Raw genomic sequence first — 13,538 nt, forward strand, 5'->3', positions numbered from 1 at the left:
TGTTCCAAGATTTTATTTAAGTTCCAGCTAATTAACACACAGTGCAATATTAGTTTCAGGTATAGAACTTACTGATTCAGTACTTACATACAACACCTGGTGCTCATCACAACAAATGTACTACTTAATACCTATCACCCTGCCCACCTTCAGCAATCCTGTTTCTTGTCTATAGCTGAGTCTGTTTCATGGATTGCCTTTTTCCCCTATGTTCATCGGTTTTGATTTCTAAATTCCACAGATGAATGAAGTCATATGGTATTTGTTTTTCTCTGACTGACTTATTTCAGCATAATCCGCATCATTGCAAATGGCAAGATTTCATTCTTTTTTATGGCTAATATTCCATTGAATGTGTGTGTGTGTATGCTTATATACGTGTCCATATATGAATGGATAACTTCTTTTTTTTTTATTTTATGACAGTCACAGAGAGAGAGAGAGAGAGAGAGAGAGAGAAGCAGAGACACAGGCAGAGGGAGAAGCAGGCTCTATGCACTGGGAGCCCGACGTGGGATTCAATCCCGGGTCTCCAGGATCGCGCCCTGGGCCAAAGGCAGGCGCCAAACCGCTGCGCCACCCAGGGATCCCCTGAATAGGTAACTTCTTTATCCATTCATCAGTCGATGGGAATTTGGGCTCTTTCCATGATTTAGTTATTGTTGATATGCTGCTATAAACATTGGGATGCATAAAATCACTTTTTAATGATTAGTCATATGTATTTTGTTTCTGAGTAGAAAAATCATTACATTGGGAGAGAAATATAATGACTGAAAAAAACTAAAGTCAAGTGAAAGCATGATAACTTTAAAGCTTTTATGAAAGTCTTGAATTCATTAGTTGTAGGGTGAAGTAAGTTTATATATTTTTTTCCAATTTGAATAAAATGTGAAGTTATTTATATTGTTAACCCAATACAGATTTCTGAATAACCAGTTCTTTATTATAAATCACAGCATACAACAATGAATTTCTGGCCCAGTTTAATGTATCTTTAAACGATTGTATCCTGTTCTTAATAACTAATAATTTGAACTAAGCTTATACCGATGCAGAAGGCAGTAAGTCTTTCATGGTTTTCTTTGCTTTTGATACCAGAGAATTCTTTTTAATTTTTTTCAAGATTTTATTTATTTGAGAGTGAGTGAGCATGAGCGGGGGTGGGATTATACTGTTATATAGTTATATAAGAGATATGGTTATATGTTAATTAATTAGGTGTATGACTAACTATTAGAATCAATTACAGCAGAGTAGGGAGCTGGATGTGGGGCTTTATCCCGGGACCCTGGGATGACCTGAGCTGAAAGCAGATGCTTCACTGATTGAGCCACCAGGCACCCCAATTATCAGAGAGTTATTTTGAGCATATATTGTGTGTACAAAGTTACTGCAATTTAGATCCTTACTAACTCATCTCAAGGAATTTTTTTAAGAAAAAGTATAAAAAGTGAGAGGCGGCGACCCCGCTGTTACAGAAGGTTGCGTGGCCACGCCGGGCTCCTGGCAGCAGCTCTGCAGGCCTTGGCCCCCTTAGACAAACATGGAGGTGGCACCCCAAAAGAAAGATAAGAAACGTTGAAACCAACCAATATTTAGACAAAATGGGCCACAAAGAAAAATGAAAAAGTGGGTATATTCAACTGTCAGGGTGTGGGAGGAAATCATCATGCCCCGTTGGCTATCATGAAACCAGTGGCGATGAAAACAGGTGCGTGTGTATCCTTATGAGTTACCAGTTTCAGGCCTGGAGGACCCAACAGCGTGCAACGGGCAGTTATTCCTTGGTAGAAGGTAAATGTCCTCTTTTCTTTCTATGGGAATCCTCATTTTATTAAGTAAATACTATCTGTCTGCAACCTTTTTTTTTTTTTTTTTTTTTTTTTATCTGTCTGCAACCTTAAGGAACCATTTACTTTACTACCTGACACATGACATCGAGGGAACCCTATCCTGGATAATGAAAGTATTTCATTTGGGGGATTCACATGATCTTTGTTCACTAGGGATATGGCTTTGAAATAAAAATGGTATGTTTCTTCACTACTGGGAAAACGATGAGTCGCTCTGTGTCTGCGGCAGAGACAGGAGGCCACACCGAGGACTCCAGGCACATGCATGTCCCAGAGGAGGAAAAGCAGCAGAGACAGAGAGAAAGGCAGGGGCTGCAGGGACAGCAGGGAGGGCATGAGCAGGATGGTCAGTAGTCGGTTGTCTCTGGTGGAAATGTGGCCCAAGTACCTTCTGGTCTCGCCTGGGCGACACTTGGAATGGACTAAAGTACCATGATGTATAATTTAAAAGCATCAGAGGAAATTTTTATACAAAGTTAACTTTTATTACAAACAAAATTCATGAACCAATTATAGAGGTTTATGGCAACCACAAAAATTAGAAACAGCGCAACGAGAGGGGAGGGGAAGCCTTCCATTGGGCTGCAGGCATCACGAGCTGCTGCTCGGTGGCCAAGGCCGGCTTCTCTGCTAAGGCAGGTGGCTGCACCAGCCCTTTGAAGAACTTGAGAGCAGGCACTGGGGCCTGCTTCACCTTTTGGAGGGGCCACGGGTGCAGGTGGTTCCTCCAGGTCTGGACAGTGAATCACAGGTGTGACCAACACCTGCAGTGGCTTCGAATCAGCAGGTGCCATCTCGGCTCCTGCCAAGCACTCAGCTTCAGCAGCCGTGACCAGTTCGATCATCTCAGGCCCTGATGGCTCATCAGGTCCCGTAGTGGTAGCTGGGGCGGGCTCTTGACATGGTTCATGATGTTGCTCAGGGGCCGAAGCTGGTTGCTGCACTGAAACAGGTGGCTGCTCCAGCTCTTCAGGGACCTTGATTGCAGCCTCTGGGGACTGCTCCTCATCCAGGGCAGCCAAGGGTGCAGGTGGCTCCTCCAGGTTGGGACAGTGAATTAGAGGTGTGCCCACCATGTGCATTGGCTTCAACTCAGCAGCTGGCATATTGACTTGGGCGAAACACTCAGCTCCAACAGCGGTGTCTGGCTTGAACAGATCAGGCCCAGAAGCTTCAGCTGACCCCACGGTAGGAGACTGGGCAGGCTCTTGAGGTGGTTCAGCATGTTGCTCAAGGGCCGAAGCTGGTTGCTCGACTGAGGTTGGTGGTTGCTTCGGCATGTCGGGGACCACGATAGTGTGCACCCGGGCCTGCTCTTCTTCCAAGGTGGCCAAGGTTTCAGGTGGCTCCACCAGGTTGGGACAGTGAATTGGAGCTGTGACCACCACTTGCATTGGCTTGAACACAGAACCTGGCATCTCAGCTGGTGCCAAGCACTCAACTCCAGCCGCCGTGCCCGGCTCAATCACCCTAGGCCCTGAACTCACCTTGAGCCCGCGCTGGCCTCTCTTAGCTATGCAGGGCACTTTCCCGTTCCTCAAGGAGGTGGAGCAGAGGTTCTCTTCCTCCCACTCCTGCCCCCTCTCCTGTGTGGATCTCTGTAAAGACAGTGCCCGGCAGCCAGGCAGGATGCCTCAGCGCCCGGTCTGGCTGCCTTGGCTGGGCCTCACACCCAGCTAACTCCATTCCAGACACACCACACCACAGTCAGCACACACCTCCCCCAAGGAGAGAAAAGGGATGCAGCTCTAGGACCTGGGGTTAACTCTGGGATGGGTAAGAGGCACCTCAGGAATCGTCTTTCCACCCTGCCCACCATGACATCAGTGTGACCATGGAGGGATCACCGGGACACCTGCCCCTGCAACCTCCTCCAGCCTGGATGGGACCTGCTCACACATCCCTGGTTCCCTGAAACTGAAGAGGAGGGGATGGGGCTGCCCAGAATGGCTGGCACAGGTGGCCTGGCCTGGCCTGGGCTGCTCAGTATTACCTTAGGGCGCCTCCTGGCAAATGCCCTGAGGCGTGGGGTGTGACGGTGGAACCAAAATCCACAGCAAGTGAAAAAGCCGCATCCCTGGGGTTTCTGGAAGCCAGAGCCCCGGGAAGTCGGCAAGCAACAGGAGAACATCTTTGACTAGCGGATGTCTCCAGCCAAATGAGCCTGATGTGTTGCTGCACTAGAATGTGGGTGCCTGGTTGCAAGGGTTCCAAGTTCTGTTGGGCTTTGTTGTCAAAGAAGTGACCTCACTGCCTGGGATCCCCTACCTGAGTCCCCTCCTGGTTGAACCTTCAGTGTTGTCTTTTCACTTCTGTGTCTAATGGACATCTCAAATTTAACTTATGGAAACAAAATGATTTCCCTCCACCTCAGGCCCTCCACCCCAGTGTTCCATGATAGACATCTTTATTCCACTTCTGCTTTGTGGACCATCCACCTTGGAGGTGTCCTAGATTTCTCCCTCTCTCACATCCCACATCCTGTCCATGAGATTCACAATATGAATTGTGCCCTTGTGTTATCCGCATTATTCTTGCCTCGTTTCTCATGTCGTGATGTGCCGGAGCCAGCTTGGACAAGGCAAGCTGATGTGAAAATCCAAGGAATTTTTGTGAACTGGTTGGCCTCATTTTGGGAGCTTGAAATAATAATTGTAGAACACTGTAATTTATGTATTTATGTTTCCTATCTACTGTCTGTGTCCACCCAAGTGCCTACAACAGTACCTGAGGCAAAGAAGGCCCGAAGATTTTTTTTTTTTTTTTTTTTTTTTTCCTAAAGGCACATTGTTGTTGTGGGGCCTTGTGCACAGATTTTGGGAACTTCAGTGATGAAAGTCACTGAGAAAGAGTCAGAGGCAGTCTTCCAGATTCCTTTCAATGCAAATATCCAACATGTCACTTAAAAATATCAGGTTCAACAGAAGCTGGGTCCTTCATTACTGTCTCATGAGTAAATGTACTCCCTATTGCTAGGGTTGCAGTCCTAAAATTGTAAACGTTGTTTCTCTAATTATAAAAATGTACTCTCTGGATTATAGTTGTTTATTATGTCTTGGACAAAATTAATAATTTTTCTTCATAGTCTAATGTTTTAAGAATTAGATTTCTTTAATCTTTGTGTTGTTTCGATCAGACATTGATGTGTTACTATTTTTTGAAAAAGTTGCTTAAGATTTTTTTCGTTTCCATTATATGCTACATTCTCAGCTGTTTGAGATCTTCTTTTATTCATTGTCGAATTGCCTATACCACCTAGCAAATGTGTTAGAAATGACAGAGGTCTAGTAAAAGTAACTTGAATCTAATCCAATAACCAATTTCAGTTTTCTGTATTGGCCCATAAATTTACAGCCTCTTTGAAACTCCATTATAACATTGTTACATGTACTTTTTCATATTTTAAATACATTATTTCATATTTGCTTATATAAAAAGTACTGTGTCGGGATCCCTGGGTGGCGCAGCGGTTTGGCGCCTGCCTTTGGCCCAGGGCGCGGTCCTGGAGACCCGGGATCGAATCCCACATCGGGCTCCCGGTGCATGGAGCCTGCTTCTCCCTCTGCCTGTGTCTCTGCCTCTCTCTCTCTCACTGTGTGCCTATCATAAATAAATAAAAAGTTTAAAAAAAAAAAAAAAGTACTGTGTCCAAGACTTAAAAATTCTTATTTACTAATGCATTTAAATCTTTCTCATAACGCTCTACGGCATTTAATGTAGTAGTGAAATTGTTCATATCAGTGCCTCCAGCAACTTTTCCTTCTGTACTTGTGTTGTTCCTGTTTATATCATTTGGATATCTTTTGAAAAACAATGACATTCTTTAGACCCCTGAAACAAACAAACAAAAAAAGAAAAAGTATAAAAAGTGATTGTTCTAACGTGGTTATTGTTGCTAGGGAAAATACTCCATTGGGATCAGTATACTCAGCACATATGTCTCATTTTATTAAAACTCACAGAGGCAACATGAATTGACATGAATTTAGTTCATTGATTTTAACTGCTTTGGTAGCAGTATCTTGAAAAAATGTATATATATAGTGTAACTCTTTTGTGTCTGTGGGTTTAAAAGTGGACTACATATTACAAATTTGAGATAAATACTCAGATGTATGTGTAAACAAATATACATTAATGTCCCAGGATTCCAAATTTAAACTCTGAAAACATCAACCCACAATTTCTAAAGTACACTACTAAGGTTGTAGGGGCAAGCACACATAAACACACATAAGTGTCATATTTATGTAACGTTTCACTCTCGGGTGAGACTGAAGACAAAGTTTTGCATTAATCAAAATAATTAAGTCTTAAAATGTAATCAGCTTTGTGATTTTTTATTTCCTCTTAGACTGTAGAAGACACCAGGTCAAATAATGTGAAAAATAATGAGTAGGGTCTGTTAACTGAAATCCTGCAAAGAAGCTAGCACTATGAAGTGGAATGAAGATGTGGCTGAGTAACTAATTAGCCATCTGGCACCATTTAGATTAGGGCAACAAGGCCTCCACCTCTTAATAGTCCTTTAAGGCATCATTCACTTACTGCAGTATGCTAATTGATAGTCATATGAAGGCCCTGAGTTAGAAGAGAAATGTTAAATTATGCTCTGCATAGTCTGATTAAGATAATTAAGCAAAACGTTATAGGAAGATGTCAGACAAAATGGTTAATGTTTCCAAAAATTTCAATAATTATAGAAGTGAGACTATAAGTACAAAATGCTTTTTTTTTAAAGAAATATTTTCATCAGAAACATCACCACCTCCTCCCCCTCTTCCATCGTACTTCTTTATTTGCTTTGAAAAGTTCAAGAACTTAAGAAATGTCATGCCATATCAAACTGTATTATCGGGTGGCATTGTAGAAGACACATAATTTTTCTTTTTTGATGCCTAGAGTTGTGGATGAGCCACCTGGGTAAAAGAAAAGTGACAATGTGACTGAAGATACCCTTTGTATCTTGAACTAACTTTGGAATTTTGGCACAGCCTGCCAAGATTCATGTATTCTACTTACCTTACAAGATTCATGTGAGACCCACCTGCCTTCCTGTACACATGATGACCCAGAAAAATCCCAGTTATCTCATGATTTTGTTTTCTTCTGTATATCCATCTGTCAATCTTTGCTCCATTCTGATTTTTCCAGCTTCTCTGCCTTCTGCTGTAATTGATTCCAGAAGCAGGAGAAAAAAATGTCCTTTTCTATTTTAAGGGTTGTCATTAGAACTTAAAAAAATGTTGGAGGAGTATTGGGAGTTAAAATATGCATTTTTCAGACACAGGAAAATTAGTCAGGCAATTACCTATCCAATTATCAAGTAGGAAACTCTAAAATGTCTAAAATATCCAATCATGAGGCAAAATGTTCTTCTCTCTAGAAGATGAAGACTGACTTTCCTTTTCCTTAAAGTCCTTTGGGGACTATTTATCTAAGGCACTTATCTGGCAGGCAGTTCTTTTGCTAGGCTATGTGACTAACTTCCACATTCTCCCCTGAGGATTACACAGACAGGACATTCCTATCAGATGGCTTTCAATGGTTTTAGTTGCTTTAAAATGACCTGTGACCAGTAAAGTATGGAGGTGGTCACTCCACAGGCTCTAAATCTTTGGAAGATTATTTTTAAAGCAAATCCTTTAGAACTGCTGTAGAATGATTTTTTTTTTTTTTGAATGATAGGAGAGAATAGCAGAGAAAACTATAAGGACCATCTTTCTTATAAATTAATGAAACATGACTGACACCCAATTTTGTTAAGGAAAAAGCTTTAATCTAAGAAATAATGTACTAAATATCTTCATTTGGGACACCTGACAAACACAGGAATTCAATGTCTGAAACATGTATTATTTAGATATAATGTATAAATAACTCAGTTTTTATATCATATCCCTTAATTCTAAAGCTGTGGCTTTAGGTGCATGTATCTCTGGTACATTTTCTTTGAAAACAGAGAAAAATAATGAAATATCTATATGACCAGTGTAGATTGTTATTCTTACACCAAGATCTGATTTATTTCTTATATTTGTAAAATAGAATATTTTGCTGAAATTATTTTTTTATTTTAGAAAAGCGGTGCACCTTTTCAAGCCAGTTATATAGGAGATACTACTTATATGTTAATTAGTTATGACCAACTATTGGAAAAAATTTTTTAAATCTCTCCGGTTTATAAATTAGCCTATTTTAATATTTCGTTGTTTCTACTTGGTTTTGGTCTAATAAAAGTGTTGCTATTCATATATTGACACACTACAGAGTTAGAATTTGTAACCCAGAATATACTGACTCATTTTAAGGTGTATAATGTCTTTTAAGCAATATGGAATATTTAGTGTGTATTTATTCACTAAATAAAATATTTTATTTATTTGAGAGAGGAGAGAGGGAAAGCACAGGAGCAGGGTGGGTGCAGAGGAAGAGTGCAGAGGAAGAGGGAGAAGTGGACTTCGTGCTTAACACAGGGCTCCAGAGGGGATTCCATCCCAGGACCCCAAGATCATGACCAGAGCTGAAGTCAAGTGCTTAACCAACTGAGCCGCTGTAGTGCCTCTGCGGCCCCTGTGTATACGTTTTATTTCTGATCCATAACTTCAATCTAATTACTCATATCCCAAAACATATTGAGAATCTCTGCCATACAGGCATCTGTGATATAGTCATCATCTTTCAGAAACATGTATAATAGAGGGAGTAATTAGCTACAATTTTTTTTACCAGTAATCTGTTCAGAGAATTCTAGAACAAAAAGACAAGACAGTCTGAATTATTTCTCTAACTTTATACACATCTCCATGAACACCATTATACTTTGCTGATAAATAATAAAAAGGACACTTCTTGTTCACCCTAAGCTATGAGCTGATTTGTGTCACATCCCCCCCACCCCAGCACTGAATTAATATTGTCAAGTTCTAAGCTCTAGTAACTCAGAATGTGACCATATTTAGAGGTAGGGCCTTTACAGAGGCTACTAAGGTAAAATGAGGTCATATGGGTGAGCCTAACTAATCCAATCAGATTGAAGTCCTTATAAGAAGAGATTAGGACACAGATACAGAAGGAAGACTATGTGAAGACACTGGGGAAAGATGATCATGTGCAAGTCAAGGAGAGAGATTTCACAGAAGAAATCAGCCCTACTGACACCTTGGTCTAGCACTCTAGCCTACAGAATTGTGAAAAAATAAATTTCTGTTTTTATAGCATCTCTAGCAAATTAATACAGCCTGCTATATGAAATGCTGTTTTCCAATATGTGTTGTGGAGAATAATCTCTCAATAGTCAAATAGTGCATTTTACCCTCTCACCAATTATTAATCACTATGCCAGATCATACTGACAAAGCAACAGCGAGCTAGAAACATAGGTCCTTGCCTTCATGGTGCTTACAGTTCAATACAGAATACTTATATGAAGCAATCTTTACCATCCTACAACCTGAAATTTTGTTAGTATTCTGTTAGTATTCACATAGAACATAGTTACACTGGTAGTGAAACAAATCCGTAACAATGCAAGAATGCATTAAGGTAAGAGGGCAGAGGGGCAGAGATTCTTTTTTTTTTTTTTTCTTTCTTTCTTTCCTTTTTTTTTTTTTTTTTTTTTTTTTTTTTTTAAGAGAGACACTTGGGGTGGAAGAAGGTGGGGAGAGAAAGGTGGGAGAGAGAGGATGGTAGAGATTCTTAAACACATATGAATTTAAAATGGCCCTAACAAAATTAGTAAGGATTCAGAGAATAAAAAAGACAGAGCTGCATAGTGGAGCACATTTGGATAAGTGGAAAAGAGGGGAGGGTATTCAATATAGAAAAAACTCACAAGCTGACTTAGAAAAAGTAACAATATTAAAAGAAAGTTTGAAAGAAAAACATCAAGAATAAATTGTAAATAACCTACACTAGCTTCCAGGAGTTTTAAACCAGAATATCTTTCTTATCTTTTGAACTCACTAATCCCCCATAGGAATATTCTACTTGAGGCAATTCAAGCTACTAACAGAAAATATACTTTAAACTCTATTTTTGCCCTTTACTTTTTCTGCATCTCTCAAACTACCAATTGGTAAAGGCTCAGCTCTCATTCTAAATGTGGATTTATGACTATTATTTTTTTTATGTTGATATGATCTTTCATTGTGAGCAAAGTGAAAAAAATCAAAGTTTATTTATGTAACACAGTTACTTTGATAAGAAAACAAAAGTAAATTATATAGCAAGTGCAAAATGTTTACATCCAAGGATAATTGACCTATGTTTCTGAAGAGTAGCTGTTCACAGTAACTAGGCGCTGAGAAATAAATCCCTACTTCTTATTTTATGGTAGAGCTAGGCAAAATCACTTTAGAATGCAGCCCTAACTGAAGTGTTAACTAAAGTGTTTCTTGGGGTATATTTGTTTTAACTCAGATTCTTTGTGTTGCAAGTAACAAAAAACAATTCAAATTTAATTGAGTGAAATCTGGGTTTATTATAAGACTTGTTATACATTTCAAAGACATTAGTCGCAGAAAAATGACAAACCATCAGAAAGTTCATTAGCCAGAGTTTAGGAAGTTGGTAGGACTTGCTGTCTGTTAATGTTCATTTCCCTCCTATGTCTGCTACATTCTTCTCTTTCCATAGACCAGGTTTCTATACTACCTAAGTTCACCTTGTAGAAAAGATTTACTTCTTCTTTTCAAGAGATTGGACAAACTGAGCTAGGAATGCCATAACCTCAACTCTCAATTGCTTACTTACAATTTGATACTTATTACCCCATATTGGGTCAATAGTTTACAACAAAATTAGCCCGGAAATAAGATGGCAATTAAACAAATATAGTTGTAGAGCATTCACTACATTCACTTTTGTGTACATGTGGATTTGTGTAAGTGCTGGGGGTGGGGAGGGATGCGAAGGGAGAGCAGTTTCTATGACCAAAGTATTGGAGTGATAAAACAAATCAGCAGGGGTTTAATACAACATTTTGTGTGTGTGTATCGAAACCAAATGGATGACTTACACCCTTGAAACATAGGGCTTTACTTTTGAGACTTAAAATGTTTTGGCTCAAATTATTGACTTGTGCTTTTATGATTTTATGCTTTATCTTTTTATCACTGTTGAGCACCCTTGTGTTAAGGGTGCTATCTCTTGAATATTCTATCACCTTTGCTCTGGTTTCTTGGGCTCAATGATTTACCTGCATGGTCTTACAGAACACTGACTTTTCAACACACACAGATATACACACACACAACACATACACACAGAAATCTTAATTACCTGTTTCTTCCATTTGTTTCTTTTTACCTGTTGGCTATTCCTGTTTAAGTATTTCTAGTTCTACAAATCATTTTCATATTTGTTTACCTCCTTGGTGTATTCTTATAGTCTCTTCTACATGATGACTCGAAATTAATGGCGTTTGTGCATCTTAAACCATACCCAAGATCTGGAGAGCCTATTTGTTGAACTGCATGATGTTATCTTAATTTTCCTGAATAGAGACTATTATTATAATCTATAATCTTTGTATGTAAAATGTAATTTATAAAATTACAAAATATATAAAAAACTCAGTCCTCTTAATGGAAAAGTAACTTTGCTTTCTAAGAATGTTTTCCCAATTAATATCTTTTCTAGAGTTTTTTGTGTTAAAATTCATTTATAAAATTTTTATTAAGCAATCATCACCACCCAATAGTAGAATATGCACTGAAAAAATGGTGAGTAAAATCTGACATGGCTTCACAAAACCTATTAACCAGTATAAAATAATTGCAGTAACCAATTAATAAACAATAAGTTGAATTTCAATAGAAGCTAAAACAAATAATAAAGTAATACAGTTTTACCCAGAAGGGAAAATAATTTTCTAGTGTTCAATGGGCTTCTTAAAATATATAAAACACCAAATCATGTAGAAAATCATAAAACTTTCAAAAGATAGTTTTCACAAATCATATTTTATAACCACTATTTAATAATTATAAATTAATTGATTTACTTGTTTACTTCTCAGTGTTACTATGTGTAAGCCATTAAAACAAAAATCTTTACAGATTCTTACCTATCTCTTATCTATTGATTTAACTTTTCTACTTTTATTATGGAAAATTCAAAGTTGTTTCTGAGCAGAAAAAAAAGTATCATTTAACTCTAAGTACTAATCAATTCATGGAGTGTCTATCTCACCGAGATCTTTTCCAAATGTCTTTACTATCTTGAAGTAAAGTTCGGATGTTATTTTATCACACATATTTCAGTATACATCTATAAATGATAAAGTTTTTTATTTTTTATTTATTTTTATTTTTTAAAAAAATATTTATTTATTTATTTATTTATTTATTTATTTATTTATTTATTCATTTATGAGAGACATAGAAAGGCAGAGACACAGGCAGAGGGAGGAGAGCAGGCTCCATGCAAGGTGCCGTATGCGGGACTCGATCTTGAGAGTCCGGGATCACGCCCTGAGCCAAAGGCAGACACGCAACCGCTGAGCCACCCAGGCATCCCAAGTTTTTCAAATGTAATGAAAATATCATTGTCCCATTTTAAAAATCAACAATCATCCTTTAATATCATCTTAGGGTAAATATCTAGTAGTGCAATTGCTGGGTCATAGGGTAGTTCTATTTGTAGCTTGAGGAATGTCCATACTGTTTTCCAGAATGGCTGCAACAGTTTGCATTCCCACCAATAGTCAAAGAGACTTCTCTTTTCTCTGCATCCTAACCAACATCTGTTGTTTCCTGTGTTATTAATTTTAGCCATTCTGACAGATGTGAGGTGGTATCTCATTGTAGTTTTGACTTGTATTTCCCTGATGATGACTTGAGCATCTTTTCACGTGTCTGTTAGCTGTGTGTAAGTCTTTGGAAAAATGTCTATTCATGTTTTCTGTACATTTCTTTTTTTTTTTTTTTTTGGAGGCAAACTGAAGGAATCATTTATTGAGTTTTTAATCAAGTAGTACATTTCTTATCTGGATTATTGGTTTTTTGAGTATTGAGTTTGATAAATTCTTTTTTTTTTTGATAAATTCTTTATAGATTTTATCAGATGTTATTTTAAAATATCTTCTCCCATTCTGAAGTTTGTCTTTTAGTTTTGTTGAGTGTCTTTTGCTGTGCAGAATTTTTTTATGTTGATGAAGTCCCAATAGTTCATTTTTGCTTTTTTCCCCCTTGCCTCCAGAGACATGTTAAGTAATAAGTTGCTATGGCTGAGGGCAAAGAGTCTGTTGCCTATGTTCTCTTCTAGGATTTTGATGGTTTTCTATCTCACATTTAGGTCTTTCATCGATTCTGAATTTATTTTTGTGTATAGTATAGTCCAGTTTCCTTCTTCTGAATTCTGTTGTCCGGTTTTCCCAACACTCTTTGTTAAAGAAATTGTCTTTTTTTTCCATTGGATATTCTTTTCTGGTTTGTCAAAGGTTAGTTGCCCCTACAGTTGTCAATCCATTTTTCGGTTTTCTATTCTGTTTCATTGGTCAATGTTTCTGGTTTTGTTGTAGTACCATACTGCCTTGATCTTTACAGCTTTGTAATATAGCCTGAAGTCTGGAATTGTGATACCTTTAGCTTTACTTTGCTTTTTCAAGGTTGTTTTGTCTATTTGGAGTCTTTTGTAGTTCCATACAAATTGTAGAATTCTTTGTTCTTAGCTCTGTGA

At 38.3% G+C, this 13,538-nt stretch overlaps 1 protein-coding gene across 1 annotated transcript; it reads right to left on the reverse strand.

The window, feature by feature from the left end:
- Nucleotides 1-2,325: 2,325 nt before the first annotated feature.
- LOC144282847 (uncharacterized) lies at nucleotides 2,326-4,025 on the reverse strand. Its single transcript, XM_077846610.1, has 2 exons — nucleotides 3,850-4,025; nucleotides 2,326-3,454 (listed from the first exon to the last, which is right to left on the reverse strand). Exons 1-2 carry the CDS (start codon nucleotides 3,985-3,987, stop codon nucleotides 2,333-2,335), a joined length of 1,260 nt encoding a protein of 419 aa, XP_077702736.1. The 5' UTR covers nucleotides 3,988-4,025; the 3' UTR covers nucleotides 2,326-2,332.
- Nucleotides 4,026-13,538: the final 9,513 nt, after the last annotated feature.

Source organism: Canis aureus, chromosome 14 (assembly GCF_053574225.1).
Source record: "Canis aureus isolate CA01 chromosome 14, VMU_Caureus_v.1.0, whole genome shotgun sequence".
Taxonomy (NCBI): Eukaryota; Metazoa; Chordata; class Mammalia; order Carnivora; family Canidae; genus Canis; species Canis aureus.